Source organism: Saccostrea cucullata, unplaced genomic scaffold, assembly GCF_032062105.1.
Source record: "Saccostrea cucullata isolate Sc308-1 unplaced genomic scaffold, CSIRO_AGI_Scuc_v1 ctg4396, whole genome shotgun sequence".
Classification (NCBI taxonomy): Eukaryota; Metazoa; Mollusca; class Bivalvia; order Ostreida; family Ostreidae; genus Saccostrea; species Saccostrea cuccullata.
The window spans coordinates 84,604-103,333 of record NW_026934031.1 but is presented as its reverse complement, the minus strand read 5'-3'; the positions used below and the strand labels follow the sequence as shown (position 1 = coordinate 103,333).

Genomic DNA, 18,730 nt, shown 5'->3' with positions numbered 1-18,730 from the left:
GAAAATTATTTCAAAGTCTTAAACTTTTTCTGAATTTAAGCAAATAGGCCAAATTTATCTTGAATATTTAGAAAAGAACATCAAAAGCGGGGGTATATGATGTAAATTTTCAGATATTACTAAAAAAGTGTCAATTTTACGTTAAAATTGGCTCAATTTTTTCCACAATTTTCAGAATATATTTACTACATTTGTCACACTTTGTTTATAGAATTCATAAAAAATAATTTAATAGATATTTCAGAACCAGCATAACACATTTAACTGCAAAAAAAACCAGCTTTTTGTGCAACCAGGATGGAAAAATAGGAATCCAAAATTAACAGTACTGTTATAGTTCAAAATGGAAAAACTGATCATTTTCGTCTAAAAAACCTTCCGCCACAAAATATAGTCCCTATCTTAATTCTACTTGAATGGAATTTAATCGCTGTTTTTTCATTGAATATAGTTAAATTTGCACTGTAGAATTCAGATTTAATGTTAGAACTTAAAAATGATGCAGAATTTTATAAATAAAGGACCTGACCAAATTACGCTCAAAATCTCAGGATCGAACGTCCATAAGAAAGCAATTTCAAATTTTTAAACGAAAAAAAAATATATTGAACCCGAGTAGTATAAAAACTTCTCAGCTGCAGTATAACCTGTGTAGGCGTCATCGATTGTATACTTCGGTGGCAGAGGATAGTTTGGATTAAGTACCGGTGAAAAATTAGAAAAAATAGAGAAACTAAGGTTTGAATGTATATTATAGGTAATTTTATAGCTAGAATATTTTATGGGTGCATTTGGAGGAATTGGTGGCTTTGTATATTTTATTGAAAAATGACACTTTAGTGTCACTACTACTGTTTGTTATACCCTTATAAATATCATTCTATATATTTATTACTTATAAAAAGTCCAACAAAAGAACTGTTTATTACGTCGGTCTAACAATTTCACTATTGACCGGTCTTACATAAGAATTGTTAGACCGCAACGTCACTCGTTTGTTACGTCACAATTAATTAATCATTGTGAAATATCGGCGACGCGAAAATAGTTAAAGTTAAGGGCTACAAGAGTTGTTGCTAACAGCTAGGTAAGGAAGAAGGGAAGAGTATATTTTGTAATAAATAATTTTTGTGATACAATAGATATATAATTGATTTTTTTCTTTCTCAGCTTGGTGCTTTATATTTACTGAAGAAGCCATAATTTTCCATACAAATAATTGATAATATAGCGTGTATTGATTAAATTGATCACTCTTAAGTGAGCAGTGAAGGGTATAACAAAACAGTTATAGACTGGGATTCGGGCAACATATGATTTGTTGGACCTGAAGGTGAAAATGTTGCCCTTGGCCTGCGGCCTCGGGCAACATTTTCACCTTCAGGTCCAACAAATCATATGTTGCCCTCATACCCAGTCAATAACTGTATAATATGGTATATGGACTAGAAATACGAAACTAAGGTAAAAAATCACTCTTCCGGTATTTCACCAGAAAACCGGGGTGGGTTCATAGGATGAATTGTAGCTTGAAAACGAGATGGTTGAGCCATGCATTATCTCTTACTGTTCAATCATGAGTGGTATGTAGAAATGCTGTTCTGTAATTTGTGTGGTAGCTTAGGTCATTTGCACGGGCCTGGAAGCAGTTGCGGCTGCAGGGAAGTAGTGAAAATAGGCTTGATTTACATGACATTTTGAGATTTTTCCTGTGCCATTATTAGGGCTCATTGTGTAAGTTATACATGGTTTATTCCTAAAAGCTTCAAATTCCTCAAGGGACTATATCATACTATTATTACATGTAGAGAGAATTTAAAATTTCCCAGTGCACATTTTAAAAGCAGCTCGATATTAAGTAAACCGTCAGTCAAACGTTTTGATACAATGGGTATTGTTTTAGTGATGAAAAAAATGAAAGCCTTGTCCAGTTCGGGGCGACATACGCTATTGCTTGCAATAGCAGATTTTCTAGTTATAATTATTATTGCCTACTAATATTGCTTAATATAAATAATTAAATATATATATTGCTAATAAAGCTTCTTTTTCCACTTTTTTTTTCTCAGATTTAAATAATATACATTGTACTGAACCTAATGTTCGAGAATTCCAGAAGCAAAAAGTGTGAAGTCTTTTGTTGTCTTTACTTTTAAAATCGCAGTAAGTGTTTAAGTAAAGCTTGATTAAGTTCTTTGTCCGTTTTCCTACATAGAAAATGTTACTGTTATGTTTGTTGACAAGAAGACAACGTAATCAAACAAATTCAGGTAAATGTATGCATTTTATACCACATATCATGTCAAATATCTATAAATGAAATGCTTAAAATAAACGTGAAATGAAACATGTAAAATGCACTTGTAAGTTAATGTTCTTCGAATATTATTCAATAGTTTGTTTTTAATGTGGTTTTTATATGACTGAAAATGTCTTTTTTGTTAAGATAAGTATGAAGGAAATTTTAAAAACTTAAAATAAATATTTAAAATAAATTTCAAAGAAAATCAAATTTCACCTTAATCTTAACATACTATTGAATATAATAGTCGTTAATTTGATACATTATTTAACTTTGCCCTGATATTCACATTTCAAAATCAATTCAATCTTTTAAACTTTTCTTTGCAGACGACAATATATTTTGGCTTCTATAAATGTCGGGAAGTGACGCCATACCGGTGTCCTTCTTGGAGGACGTTTGCTACAGATTTACAAACTTGGTCTGTCGTATCTCGATAGTGGACGGTTATAGCGAAGTTCAAGTCACGGGATTTCTCGTCGGACGGGATTTTGTGCTGAGTGTTTATCACGTGTTTCATGGAGTAATAGAATGTAAGAATATTTACTCTGTTTTCATAGAGTGATTGGAAATTTTGTCCTTATCTCAAAAACAGCATTCTTGATAATATCACGTTGATTTTGGCCTACATATATACTATACAATTCGAAGTTGTTTTATTTTTCCTTAATGGCTTTTCAATAGAATTAAAGAAAACATGAAATTCAACTTTATCCTTAGTCAGTTAGTTATTTCTTCATATTTTAATATCGATATGGATTTGCATCTTGGTCTCAGAGTTAAACTTATGTTTACATGCATATACTTCCTTAAAACAACGACTTATTGCATAATTAATTTACCGAATAACTTCATTCCTTCACAGTCTATAGATTAAGCAGTGAGAATTCTATATTGAAACTAGGATTTTTACCATTACAGCCAACACGAAGCGCGCCAAAATATTTGCAATATTTGGATTTAAAGGCAAATCACTGACAGTGGGTCAGAAGCAGTACTTCTTTTACAACACCCCGGCCTATATCAACCCTGAGTTAGATGTCATTATTCTCCATCTGAAACCAGATACTGGATTACCAACTGGATGTGTCTTAACAAAAGAGAGTTTGTCTTCTCACGAAAGAATCACATTTGTTGGGCATCCATATGGAGAACCACAAAAAATTTCCGTTGAATGTCCAATTTTGACACCTGAACACCCGATTGTTGTGGAATCCAGTGATTACTTCCGCCGACAGTATGGACCCGGGGGATTTCAAGGAATGAACGACCCTCACTCTGTTTTGGTTCAATCCAGGGTAGGTGGGGGAGCTGCTGGATCGCCTGGCTTTGTGCAACGCGGAAATACGTCACTAGCATGCATGCTAACTATGGCGTACCCGACCTTTCGCGCCCAACTTCCGCCTCGGGATTTAAATTATACATTTGAAAAAGCTGTAACTATGGATTCGCTGTACAGCCGTTTAAAAATTGACAATCCACGATTGTGCTTCTCTATTTTCTGACTGCACATCATGTCATTATGATACAAATTTTGAACTTTATTTTTCGACGCTTTGGGGAACAATTTGAACCTAGTTTCGCATGTATCAAAATTCTGTACTGAAATACAATGTATATGGAGATAACAAACAGTACCCAAGCTCAAAAGTTCTATAAGCAATACAAACTTCTGAACAAAAATTATGATCTATTTAAATCCAAATATTATCAAGTTTTGTGAAGTCATATGCCAAAATGATGTTGCTTCTTTGAAAAAAAAATATGTACATTTATTTCTAAAATTAATAGTATTGTCTGTTCTCCTTAGTTATCACGTTCTGCTTGACCCACTTATTATATGTATATATGTTTTTATACCTCATGTACCATTTACATGGTTTTGAGTTAATAAATTTAATTGAACTCACTAAAAAAATCATAAGAGCAAGGGATGGATTTAATTTCCTTTTAATCTTTAAAAATTATACCACAAAATTTTAATCACGCGGATTTCTTCAGGTGGATTCAACAAATCACAATCATGGCATTATCCTTTATTTATTAAATTTAATGTTTTTGAATAAGAGGAAGTAAACATTTTTATTAAATCAATGTATTTTGTGATTAGCTTATATTCTTACTGTCTTACAGCGTGGGCATTAGAGCTAATTAGGAAAATGCAGTATCTTGGAATCAGATTTGATTTTCTAGCATATTTACATATATCGTTTAAAGTGATGGATTAAGATACGAATCATCTTCCACTCCTACCAGTAACAAATCCACCTCTACTAGTACAAGTTATTTAGTAAATATTGTATATTGACATCAGTGTGGATAAATCCTTAATTGAAATATTCTGTATTAGCACCGCGGCGTTATTCTGTTCTATTACATCATTATTAATAAACCTTCGATAAACGTCTTTGTCACATAGAATAGTAAAGAAAAAATCTTGATTTTTTTTCAATCTTTTCAAGATGCATTCTAGAAGATTGCAATGACAGGTCAGTCGCCATTTGTTTGCTCGACACCATTGTGTTGGCTGTATTGAGTTTTGTTCGGACAGATTTAAATGGATTCCAAAACAATGTAGGAGCTGACTTTCCAACACTTTATCAAACATGATACTGTTATACGATACAATGCTAAACAAACATAAATGCACTTTATCTATCTCCCTAGAACTTTAATTACCAAATGTGCTAAATATTTTTAGAGACATTGTTATGTTGGATTTTTTATGTGACGGTGAGTATATGTAGAGGCAAAATACTTCATTTCTCTTATTTGATAATTTTTTTCATAATAATTCTTAATTGAAAAAAAAATGTCAATATCGGGCTTTCTATTTTTTCATGTTTATTTATAACTAACAGAAAATATTTATTTTTAAAATGTTTTGAAAAATATCTTAACACTCATTGATGAACGTGGACATATATCTTCGGTACCCTTTTAATTTCCTTTTAAACTTTTAGACTGCCACCTTCTCCCTCATGTAAATGTTGTACTTTTAAGGTCTGTCACACCTGGTTGTCCTGTACTTCGTACTCTCTCTCTCTCTCTCCTTTTCCTTGCATCCATTTTTTTTAGATGTGTATGTGTGGGGATGCAATACATGTATATCAAACTTTTCTCCGAGTGACGATCTGTTTTTATGTTGTTATTAATTTATTGCTTAAGGTAATTCCACAATATTATTAATTCATTGCTTAAGGTAATTCCACCCTCCTATCATGTCATATGCAAAAAACTGTTTTATTTTAAATTAATACCTGATAGAACAATATCTTTTGAAGGAATGCTTTTTAATAGGTGTACTGATAAATATTGTAAAGTAAAAGAATTTTTAAAAATGCATATTTTCTTTATCTAATCAATTGTTCAATCTTGAAAAAATGTTGACAAGGGCAATAACTCCTTCTCAGGTCTCTTCATTCAGGCATTTGCTTTACTGTACTTCTAATGTAAAAGTTTCCCTGATATTCACAAATCAAAAATATCTTATAAGTAGGAATTATTTAGGAACATTCGGCATCAGAATTATGCATTTAACCAGCTGTTTTTACATATTTTTCATAATACTGTTTACAAAAAATGTGCGATTTTTTTGTTCACATATACTTCTGTTTATTTATACATCCCATCTTAATATAAGATAATATGGCAACCTATACATTTTTTACAATAATTGAAAAATTTAAAGTATATTAAATGAAATTGAATGCAGTTTTTGCACTTTGAACCATAAGAATTGCGAGAGTGGAAAGACCATTAGACATACATCTTGTCGCATTTTAATAACATATAATACAAAATATTACATAATGGCATTCGATGTCGGTATTTATAGATTACACATATAACATACAACCTGTAATAAATATAATGACTTCATGGAGAATTGCCGTATATAAGTGACTAAAAGCTTTCCCTCAACTTAAAAGAATAATGAATATATTTCCATTAATTGCAGAGTTCATGTACATTGTGAAGCGCTATTATAATTGTACAAATTTAAAAACAGATAACTACTGATAGTATGTACATGTATTACCTCTTAATATGTTTTTAAAGAAGCTTTTCAAAATATGGACATATTAAAACAAAATGATATTCATCCCCTACTTCATATTCACACATTCTAGTCTCCCTAGGTATATTCTTATGTTGTCCTGTCTCTATTTCAAGATTTTCGTGAGATAAAAGTCTCATTCGACTAATTTGCTTTTTGTACATAGAAGGTAGTGCAACGTTCGAATGCCATATATAAAAAAGAATATATGCTTTAAACACACACACACACACACACACACACACACACACACAGAGAGAGAGAGAAAACGTTCACTTAGCCAAATGTCACTATACAATTACCCCCTCTATTCTGGTCGCAGGGTATTTTTTTACGTTTACAATAACCAGCTGATGACTTATCAAAATATTACATAAATTTGATTGGTTATATTTTTCAAAAAGTACATGTATATTTGAAGCAGACATTTGTAAAAATAGAAAGAGAGAGAACAATATGAAAAATATCTCGTAAGAAGAAGCATGACCTACTCTGAAATAAAATGTAATTAGCGACTATGAAGATCGTTTTAAAAGGATAATAAATTAAGACTTCCGCAAAAAATGTTAGGAATAGTAAAAATGGAAAAACCCTTTTCTTGAGGTTTTGGTTGGAAAAAAAAGATAAAAAAAATAAAAAAGATCTAAATTGTACTTTTTTGCAGAACTATAACATCAATGCAATTTTGGCAAAAGTTTTATCCAAGTTTATATTTGTATTTTAAATTTAAAAAGAACCCAAAATTAACCCATTTGTCTCGTTAATATATTTATAATGATACGATATCGTATAACTGTAATTTACATTTAATATTAGTAGTTATGCAAAGACATTGACAATATTTGTGCATAAAGTTTAGGACTGGATGTGTCGAAACTAGTCCCTGGGTTCTTGCTAAAATATTACCACCTTCTTACATTTATGAATGAAAGGAATTCGAATTGGGACTGAAACAAGAGAAAAAGTTTAATTCTAAAAGTTGTAATAAGGTACTTTCAGTGTTATGCTATTCGCATAGTTGTTAAAATACATACAAGAAAGGCATGTCTCAAGTTTTCATGGAGAAGAAAATGAATTCACTAAAAAAAATAACGTTGTAAGGTGTCGATCAAGTGTAAATATAATCGTTGACTTGTTAATTACCAATCTGAAAATGGAGTCACTCTGTTGAATGCAAGATGACTATCTGGACTTGTATGGGAACATTTTAGCTGCCGTCATTACTTTACACATTTGTATCGCTTTTAATGAATATAAACACTTTGGTATGGCTTACTTTGTAATTGAGACGTATAATTACACGAACATAACTCGCCTATGATTGCTAGAGGTTTAAACCCCACTCCTCTTAGATAGATTTTCATATATTCCTTTAGAATTTCTGCGACAAAGTGTGTAATGAAACGTGCTGCTTTAATCATGGAAAACATTACATACTAGTATATATATAAAACTATTTAGTAAAAAAAAAAGACAGGTTATATCAAATATTTTCTTTCTCTTTATATATTCAGAACGAATTATTCGTATTCTTTTCTGTCAGGAATATATTGATGGACTTGCAAAAACACGAGTAATTTGTATGTAAATCTTTTAATTTTCTTTCTTAATTTTCTGTGTTAACTCTCAATACACATATCTTTTTGTCATTGTTTAACTTTATTTTTATAAAAGCAACCAATTCAACACTCTTCATTGTTCACAGCTTTCGCTTTGATTTGTTGAACATTTATCCAATCATTGTAAAATTGTTTGATATGACACAATCATTTGCTATGGGCTGCATGTAGTATTGTATATTATTAAGTGCTTTAGCTTGTTCTGTTATTCTTGTTCTACGGGTATTGTGGCGCATTAAATCTTAATGCTGCCTGGTGTCTGTGATATTACTTGTAGACGTTACAATAGGCAATAAATCTGTCAAATTCTCGGAAACATGTACTTCATATTAGACATCATCCTAAAACCTTCAGCCAATCCAAACTCTATAAATTACAATAAAATTAGACCCAGTATACCCAGCGACACAAGAGATGTGAACATGCAAATCTTGCCCACTTGTACATCAATATGATTTTGTCCAAGTCGTGGTGCCCTTCAACTCCTGTCGGTCACTTCAATAATAATTAAAAACATGATAATATTTTCGCATATCTGATTAACACTACAAAATGTTATCTGATTAAAATGAAATTCGAAAATACTTCCGCTGGACATTTAACTGTTGAGATCTTATTCCACCGATAATTATCTTGCAACTATAAGCATGTTTTCTTTGACAAACTTAACACACATAAAAGTGTAATATATCATCAAAATTGGCCCATTTTAAACTGTAATTATTTGCAGAAACAGATAATTTTACGCCTCCGGAACAAGTTGGACAGTAATTGCAGACAAGCGCGTGAAAAAATCCGCACACTTTTCTCACTCCGTTCTGCAACCGTATCCCCCGGGGGTGCGTTCGATTCTCTTCCAGTATCGTAAAAGTGTTAGTGCGTCACAACTGTCCCAAAGAATTCGCCATCTGTAAAAAATGCATTCTATAAAGACAAAATAAGCGTGCAAGTTAGTGTAAATGCTGTTCTTGGTTCTAAATATACCCTTGTGGCAGGATCTATGAATTCTGAATATTTATATGGATTTATTATAAGAAGACTTGTTTTGTCAGGTAAAAAAGTACATTTTACGATCATTTTGTTTACATTTGTATTAAAAGTTCCATAGAAAATCAATATTTCTCGCTTCCTAAAATAAAACTCCTTGTCATTTAAAACAATTGAAAGAAATTGCTTTGTAATTGAAAAAGAAAATTAGTATCATTCATAACTGAAAATGATTGGCAGAAAGCTTTGTATGTTTTTCCATAACATTGCAATACAAATTAAAAAAATATCATAACATTGCAATTACTTAAAGAACGCAAGACGATCAAACGACTATCTGAAATTGATTAATTATGTGTTACAAGAAATTGTCCACTCGGAGGAGATGCTGACGATAGCTCGTTTATAGACTCTGTCAGTTATCTTCAACAAAGTGCAAATTAAAATTGACAGGGACTGTTGCATAAAGACAATGGCTTGCTAAATGTTCTTCATACTCTCAGGTTGGTTTGCTAGAGTTTTTAAGGAGAAGAGGAGGCAATGGCTATACGTACAGTTGGTGCCGAAAGTTTTGCAGTATCTTGCGTGGCGACGACACTGGGTATTGTTGTCACTGTGGCGTTTTTGACCTTCAATGTTTTTCATCGAAATAAAAGGTATGTCTCCTTAATTATTTTGTAAGCTTCCTATACAGATACAAATGAATTCAATTAGTTTTTATTGCAATCATATAAAATATGCATTAATGAAATCAATTAATTGCTTTTCTTAATTTTCACCATCGTAAGCTATGTGTTTACATGTAACATGCAACCTCGCAGCGAGAGGCAATGCTTATAAACCATAAATTTATTTTGTATTTTTCAGGTTCATCAAAATGTCCAGTCCTCGACTAAATGTTCTTATAAGTGTGGGTGGGCTGTGTTTGAATTTCGTGTGTCTGATGTTTGGGATGGATTTCTTCTTGGCAGAGCGATATCCAGAGGCCACCGTTACCTGTCAGGTAAGACAAGTACCTGTAGAATTCAGTGTAAGCAACATCTATTATCATTTCCTGCCTCCCATAAAGGCTGTAAATCCTAATTAAGGACCTGACATTTTGTTGTTATTACAGATCAGACTCTGGTTGGTTACAATTGGGGTTTCCTTGGTGTTCGGTCCAATGTTTGCCAAGTCCTGGAGAGTTTTCCAGATTTTTCGAAACGCTGGAGTCAAAAGGGTGGTAAGTCAAGCATTAGCACCGAGAGGCAGCTTTATTCTATTAAACTGAATATGATTTTTTATCCTGCAACTACCCCTTGCATTGACCTAATAAAGGTAACAAAAGGGTGGTATGTAGTTCCAAGCATTGTGACGTCACGTATACTGCAATGTTTAGGGCAGCTTTATTCTATTAAAATTTTGTTGCTGAATATAAGATTTTGGGCTCGGGTCGAAAACGTAAGAGGGCTCGGCAAGCCTCGCCCTCTATCACGTTTATTTACCCTCGCCCAAATATCGCTTATATTTCAAGACAGTAACCATGTATTTTATATTTTGATCAACTAATGTTTACAGACTCGATCCTATGAATTTTTAAATATCAAAAATACCTTTCACCCACATTTACAATTTCATCAGCATGTAAAGCAATGTATGCCTTAAACGCTTACACACCAATCTATAAACTAAAGGTGTTTTCAGAATAGTTGCAAATATTTTGTTCTTGACCAGTTTACTGTGGTATATATTTCTATAGTTCATTTCAAATGAAAAAAAAAATTGCTCATCATTTAATTTTATTTGCAGGTGATAAAGGACAGTCGTCTCTTTTTAATGTCCTCCATGTTTATCGTCGTTGATGTTGTTATTTTAACAATATGGCAGAGCTTGGATACCATGACATCAAGGAAAATCAAATACCTAATGATTGTAAGTTGAGCGGTCAATTTTGGTTGCCCTCTCCCGACCGACTACCTAAAATAGCCTGACTCAAAACTTTTTTAACCCCCAGGAAGCAATCTTTCATGCATTCTGGAAAATATGTGTTAATTATTAAGCATTAAAATTGATATTTTCTGAGAAAAGTACTTTGTTCACCTACCTATCGACCCAAATTTTGATTGTGAATCAGGAGAGGACAAACAATCAATATTTTAAAAGCTAACCTTTGATAGATATATTTTCATGACATCTTGCAACTAGAGGGCTGCAAATCATAAGCATTATTATTTTATAAGTGGGCATTAGATCTGGATACCTTATTTCGATTTTTTTCATTTGTTTCAGACTAACAGTGAAAATACACATAATGAGACACGAGGTTCGGAGTACGTTTTGATTCAAGAATGTTCATCAAATGGAACTTCTGGATGGCTGGCTTTCCTCCTGCTATGGAAGACAGCTTTGTTGGGATACGGGTTATTTTTGGCCTGGCAGACGAGAAATGTGACGCTTCCAGCAATGAGGGATTCTCCCAGCATTATCATCAGCATTTTCTGTACACTTCTGTTGTCTGCTCCAACCTTCATGCTGACGTCACTACTACGTCACAGTCCTGATGGAATTTACATTACAGAAATTCTCATGATAACTATTTGCACAGTGGTGGTGCAAATTACAGTCTTCCTTCCTAAGGTAATAAATTAAGCAAGTTAAAGAGATATTTTTGAAAACAAACATTTTTTATCTCGGAAAAGTCTAGTGCATTAAGTACATTTAGTTATATATCAATGTATTTTCGTTAGGTTCGATACTGGTGGAAATCCCCAATAGAAAAACAGTCGAAGTTATCTGTCACAATGTATGACTTCAAACAGAAAGCATCAATATCTACAGACGACCTTGATATTTTTCAACTGCAGTCGGAGAATGATGTCTTAAAAGTTAACGTAAAAGAGGTCAGTGATAATTTGCATTTAGTGTAAAATTTATTTCCCTGTTGTGCTACTATATTCATGTTTGATTGTGTATGTCTTCTTCATGGGGAATGTTTCGATTTCACTGCACATTAAGCCCTGTAGTTTTCTTTTATTTTTTAATCTCTGATTTTAATATATTTAACATTTGATGCCTCTTTTCAGAAAATGGTGCAGATTAGAGACCTTGAAAGAAGAGTCAGCCATCTAACTGGGAGGATTTCGGCCTTGATGGATGAGGACGATCGCCGAGACAGCGGGCTGGATGTCGACCTCGGTATATCAGATGTCAAGGAGGAAACTGTTACCATGGATACTACTTTAGCAGAAAATTCTAGGTCCAGGAAGTCTATGGAGAATTTGACTCCCATAGACACTTCCGCGCCAAATAATACGAAGTCTCCGCACGACGAATCGTTCGATCGAACTCAGTCAGATACTTCCGATATGAAATCATATAAAGCCAAAAAAGATAGAAGAAAGCGTCAACAGATCCTGACATCCACCCCGGATATATATAAACCAAGTGAAAAAAGTGACACCAATGACACCAAATGTCGATCAGACGATTTCTTCAATATGGAACATTCGAACGCGCGCTTTAGGTCTAGGTGCTGGACATTTTCGTCAATGCGGTCACGACAGGACATTGTGGGGTCAGTGACGAAGTGTTATGATTTGGAGGACAATGACGACACGTTTTCATACGTCAGTAATTATTTACCTCCCCCTCCCCCTTCTGAACAGATCGAGTTTTCTCTACGAAACAATTCTCTCTGTGCAGCTCCAGATAACACCGTCCTTAGTAATGACATGCTTTACCCTGTATCAAATTCTGATTCCCCCAACTCTAAAAAGGAATCGGAGATTAATGGAAATAGTATAACACATGTGAATGGAAACTGTATTACCCCCGGTAAAACTTGTTATGTTTAGATTATAAATTATATATTTTTAAAAAGATGTTCAATAAAAACAATAAATTATTGTATTTATTAATTTAATGTTATTGGTTGTATGTTGCTTTGAATTTAATATGAAGGTTAATCAGTGAAAAGAAAAACCACTCTGGCAAAGCTCAATGTAACGTACGTGTACACGATGTTTGAAATATTTCATATTTTCTCGAAGACTGGAAACACAGATACATGTAAATACAACAATAGTCATATGATTTATTTACAGTGTAAGTATACCACTGAGGGAGTGAGCAAGATTCCTGCCCCCCAAGGCGAGAAATACCAGTAGTCCTGGTTGAGAGAAAATGAAATCTTTTTTTGTTTTACATCGATCGTTGCAATACATTGTAAAACTAATGTTTGAAATAAATCCCTTTTGATGCCATATTTCCTGTAAGCTTCATTTAATAAGACAACATCTGTGCATTTTTTACTTTAACAACGTTTTCCCAAAAATGATACCAATTATATTCAAATTTTAACAATGCGCGCGTGCCCATGTGAATGCACGTGCGTAATGATCATATAATCTCGTCTACACTTTCTAAATATTTAAATATACTTTATATTAAAGCATTTAGTCCAAAAGTATTTTAAAAATCACTAATTTAAGTGTATATTTAATTTCACTTGTTCTAAATGCACGCACGTGCGTGCACGTGTATGATGACCGTACCCTCTTGTAGGAGGCCCTTATATCTATCTATGTGCTAAATCCCATCCTGTTTGGTTGAAAACCAAGGGAATTATAGCCATTTCAAGTTTCGAATCAGAGACACGTGCATCCACGTGATTTCAAAAATCTTTTTCTAAATCATATTGTAGAATATCCTAATGCATGACTATGTTTTAAATTTCAAAGCATTTCGTCAAAAAACAAAGGAGATATAGCCATTTAAAGTTTCAGCCAATCAGATTGCAGCACACGTGCATGCGCGTGATTTCTTGAAATTTTTTGCATATCATATTGCAGGATATCCTAATGCGTGACGATGTTTTAAATTTCAAAGCATTTCGTCAAAAAACAAAGAAGATACAGACATTTAAAGTGTCAGCCAATCAGATTGCAGCGCACGTGCATGCGCGTGATTTCATGAAATTGTTTCCATATTGTATTGTAGGATATCCTAATTCATGACAATGCTTAAAATTTCAAAGCATTTCCTCGAAAAACAAAAGAGATATTGAGATTTTTGTTTCAGCCAATCAGAGCAAAGCGCACGTGCATGCGCGTGAGTTCATGCTAATTTGACAGCGTAATTTTATTAACACTATTAATATATCCTCATGTAATGAGTTTCAAAGCATTTCATCAAAAAATGAAAAAGTTATAGCTATATTAAGTATATCAGTCATTTCACTCATTTCACGCGCACGCACGTGCAGGCGTATGCGCGCAAAATGACCTTCGTTTCGCACACCTACACTACACACCTATTAACCCTAAAAAGGTTTTAGCTCAGTTGGGTGAACAGTTTCTGAGAACACTCGCGGACAAAAAAGTACCGGAGAACAAATAAGAAAAAAAATAATAATAATAAGAAACAGAGTAAAAACAATATGTTCCCAAACTCCGTTTGGGGAACATAATAAGGGTCATGTCAGAACTTTACACACACACCCCATCGTCCCACCCCTACACGAAATAGGAATCATGAAATTGGATACTCCGTCCCCTTTTTGGCTTGTCAGATGAGTTACTATAATTATTCTTTACCCCCCCCCCCCAAGCACTTTCAAAGACAATACTATGTGCCTGTTATTAAAATCGAGCAATCAAATTTCATATAAAAGGAAATTCATCTGAGGTACCTATATAAGGAATTTATTTACACTGTAATAACATATCCAATCAAGTACTTTTAATTCACTGAATACAGTAAATATAATAATTGTAAAAATGCACAGTATTATAATGAAAAGATTTGAAATTGAACATATACATCAGACGTTGAATGACACACACATATATTTTAAAGCAAAATTCAGCTTGCCTATTGACTGAAAATTCATAAAAAATATATATATATTTTGATTTTCCATTTCTGTTCTCAAGCTGCCACAGTGGTATTAATTTAAAAAGATATTGAATGTCATATTCTGTTGGAATCATTCATTAAAACTTAGATCTAATTAGTTCAATACCTGAAACACAAAGAGAATTGGTTAAATGTATTTATAAAATTAACAAGATGTGTTTTTGAAACACTTATGCCCCCGTATGGCAACATACCGAAGACTGAACTTTTCTTAAATGCAAATTCAGTATATTGGTACCAAAAGTTAGTAATCTCACTGGAAATACAATTGTGAAATATGAAAATTGGCCAAGTTTTTTCATAAGTATGGAAATCTCAAAGGACAAGGTCAAAAGATCAGGGTAATTGGTATCCAGTGAAAGATCCTGCCACAAAAAATTCATATTTGAGATATGGAAGCCCTAGCCCTAACCCTTGAAAAGTTCTGACCGGCCAAGGTTTAAAAATTTAAAAGTACGTCAAACTCCAAGGTCAAGGCCAAAGGTCTTGCTATCAAATGAAAGGTCTTGTCACAAAGATTAAATATGTTAGGTATGAAAACACTAGCCATAACCCTTTAAAAGTTATCTTCAAGGTTTGCTTTTTAGAAGTAGGTCAAACTCCAAGGTCAAAGGGTCAAAGTTTTTTGTTTCCAATGAAGGGTCTTTTCACAAGGATTACATATTTTAAGTAGATCACTAGCCCTTAGCGTTCAAGAATTATGGCCAAGGTTAAATTCTTTTCATAAGTCCGGAAATCTTCAAGGTCAAAAGGTCAAGGTAGTTGGTATCCAATGAAAGGTCCTGCCAAAATGAATACATATATAAAGTATGGAAGCCCTAGCCCTAACTGTTCAGAATTTATGGCCAAAGTTAAAATTTTTAAAAAGTGGATCAAACTCCAAGGTCAAGGTCAAAGTGTCAAAGGTCTTGCTATGAAATGAAAGGTCTTCATAAGGATTAAATATGTCAAGTATAAATGCACTAGCCATGACCCTTTAAAAGTTATGGTCAAGGTTTGCTTTTTAAAAGTAAGTCAAACTCCAAGATCAAAGTCAAAAGATCAAAATTCTCGGTATCCAATAAAGGGTCTTTTTACAAAGATAACATATATTAAGTATAAAATCACTAGCCCTTAGCGTTCAAGAATTATGGCCAAGGTTAAAGTTTTTTCATAAGTCCGGAAATCTTCAAGGTCAAGTTCAAAACGTCAAGGTAATTGGTATCCAATGAAAGGTCCTGCCACAATAAATACATATTTAAAGTATAAATGTCCTGGTGTCTACTGTTCAAAAGATATGGCCAGAGTAAAAGTTTAGATTTTTTGTGTAAAAGTGGGTCAAACTCCAAGGTCAAGGTCAAAAAGGTCAAAATTGGTGTACCCAAAGAAAGGTCTTGTCACAAGAAATACATTAAATATGAAAGCTATAGCTCCAGTAAATCAAAAGTTATGGGCAAGGTTAAAGTTTTTGAGGACAAACAGAGAGACAGACATAGAGACAGACAGACAAACATACGAACGGACAGGACAGAAAATATATATCCCCGAATCTTCGTTTACGGGGGCATAAAATATTCATTTTTACAACTTATAACCTAAGAGGTACAAAACAAATAATAAAATGGTGATCGGAATGTACTCAATCAGTAATTCAAACATTTGACATCAAAACTTTACAAGCAAATTCAAAAAAGAATTTTTGTCACCCGCTTTCGGTGTCTTTGTGGGTGACATGTCATTTTTATGACATACTGTGTGAAATATGAACGCCCTATCATACGTCATTTTGAAATCATCACTGCAGTTGATTTTTAAAATATTAGGTCAATCGTGAAGGTCAAGGTCAAGGGGTCAGAAATCATAGCATGATCGGAAATATCTTGTCAAAGGTAATGCACATGTCAAATATGAAAGCCCTATCTCTTCTCAATATAAGGAACAAGATGTGTATGTGAAACACTGATGACAACATAGCGAAGATTAAACTTTTCTTAAATGCAAATTAAATATAACAAGCAAATTCAAAGAATTTAGGTCCCCCGCTTTCGGTGTCTTTGTGGGAGAGATGTTATTTTTTATGACATATTGTGTCTAATATGAACACCCTATCATGTCATTTATTTAGAAATTATCATTGAAGTTAATTTTTTTTTTTAATAAGGTCAATCATGAAGGTCAAGGGGTAAGAAATCATAGCATGCTTGGAATTATCTTGTCACAGGTAATGCACATGTCAAATATGAAAGTCCTATCTCTTCTCAATATATTAGGAACAAGATATGTTTGTGAAACACTGATCACCCAATATGACAACATAACGAAGATTAAACTTTTCTTGAATGCAAATTAAATATATTATTACACAAAGTAGGGTTTTTCTCACAAGAAATACGATTGTGAAATACAAAATTCCTAGAACCACCTGTTCAAAAGTTATAGTCAAGGATAAATTTTTGAAAGGTAGGTCAAACTCCAAGGTGAAAGGGTCTGAGTTGTTGGTTTCTTAAGAAAGGTCTTGTCACGAGTAATACATACGTGAAGGATGAAAACCCTAATCCTAACCTTTTAAAAGTTATAGCCAAGGTTAAAGTTTTTTAAAAGTAGGTCAACTCCAAGGTCAAGGTCAAAAGGGTTAAAGTTCTTGGTATCTAATGAAAGGTCTTCTCACAAGGATTACATATGTGAAGTACGAAAGCCTTAGCCCTTTCTGTTCGAAAGTTATGGTCAAGGTTTAAGTTTTTTCATAAGTACGTAAATCTCCAAGGTCAAGGTCAAAAGGTCAAAGTTGTTGCTATTCAATGAAAGGCCTTGCTACAAAAAATACATGTGAAATATGAAAGTCCTATTATCTACCGTGCAAAAGTTGTGACCAAGATTAAAGTTTTAAAAAGAAGTTAAAACTCCAAGGTCAAGGTCAAAAGGTCAAAGTTCTTGGTATCTAATGGAAAGTCTTCTCACAAGGATTACATATGTGAAGTATGAAAGCCATATCCCTTAACAATTAAAAGTTATGGTCAAGGTTAAAGTTTTTTCATAAGTACGGAAATCTCCAAGGTCAAGGTCAAAAGGTCAAAGTTGTCGGTATCCAATGAAAGGCCTTGCTACAAAAAATACATATGTGAAATATGAAAGTCCTAGTATCTACCATTCAAAAGTTATGGCCAAAGTAAAAGTTTAGAATTTTTGTGTTAAAGTGGGTCAAACTTAAAGGTCAAGGTCAAAAGGTCAAATTTGGTGTTACCCAAAGAAAGGTCTTGTCACAAGAAATACACAGGTGAAATATGAAAGTTATAGCTCCACTGAATCAAAAGTTATGGGCAAGGTTAAAGTTTTTGTGACGGACGGACAGACGAATGGTATTTAATGTCCCCTCGCTTTCGCGAAAGCGGGGGACAATAATAATAACAAGCAAATTCAAGGAATTGTGGTCCCCCGCTTTCGCTGTCTTTGTGGGTGAAGTTATCCTTATTGTGTGTAATATGAACAATCATATATGTCATTTATTTGAAACATAAAAGTCCCTAATACTTACCATTCAAAAGTTATGGCCAAAGAAAAGTTTAGAATTTTTGTTTAGTGGGTCAAAATCCAAGGTCAAGGTCAAAAGGTCAAATTTGTTGATATCCAAAAAAGGTCTTGTCACAAAAAATATATAGTGAAGTATGGTTCATAGCTCCACTGTTCAAAAGTTATTGGCAAGGTTAAAGTTTTTGTGAATTACGGACAATCTTTATGGTATTTAAGATCCCCTCGTTTCGCGATAGCGGGGGACAATGAATAATACAAGCAAATTCAAGGAATTATGGTCCCCCGCAAATATAATTTGTGCGTGAGATGTCATTTTTTACCGACAAATTGTGCGTAATATGTGACCAATCCTATATATGT

At 33.3% G+C, this 18,730-nt stretch overlaps 2 protein-coding genes across 2 annotated transcripts; both read left to right on the top strand.

Moving 5' to 3' along the window:
- The first annotated feature begins 2,213 nt into the window (after positions 1-2,213).
- LOC134239832 (uncharacterized) lies at positions 2,214-4,579 on the top strand. The gene is made up of 3 exons (XM_062721964.1): positions 2,214-2,270; positions 2,632-2,835; positions 3,224-4,579. The coding sequence occupies exons 2-3, from the start codon at positions 2,658-2,660 to the stop codon at positions 3,805-3,807; spliced, it is 762 nt and encodes a 253-aa protein (XP_062577948.1). The 5' UTR covers positions 2,214-2,270; positions 2,632-2,657; the 3' UTR covers positions 3,808-4,579.
- A 4,922-nt stretch (positions 4,580-9,501) lies between these two features.
- On the top strand, positions 9,502-12,801 carry LOC134239831 (gamma-aminobutyric acid type B receptor subunit 2-like). Its single transcript, XM_062721963.1, has 7 exons — positions 9,502-9,624; positions 9,836-9,971; positions 10,083-10,190; positions 10,757-10,879; positions 11,237-11,584; positions 11,695-11,847; positions 12,031-12,801. Exons 1-7 carry the CDS (start codon positions 9,509-9,511, stop codon positions 12,799-12,801), a joined length of 1,755 nt encoding a protein of 584 aa, XP_062577947.1. The 5' UTR covers positions 9,502-9,508.
- The last annotated feature ends 5,929 nt before the right edge of the window (positions 12,802-18,730 follow it).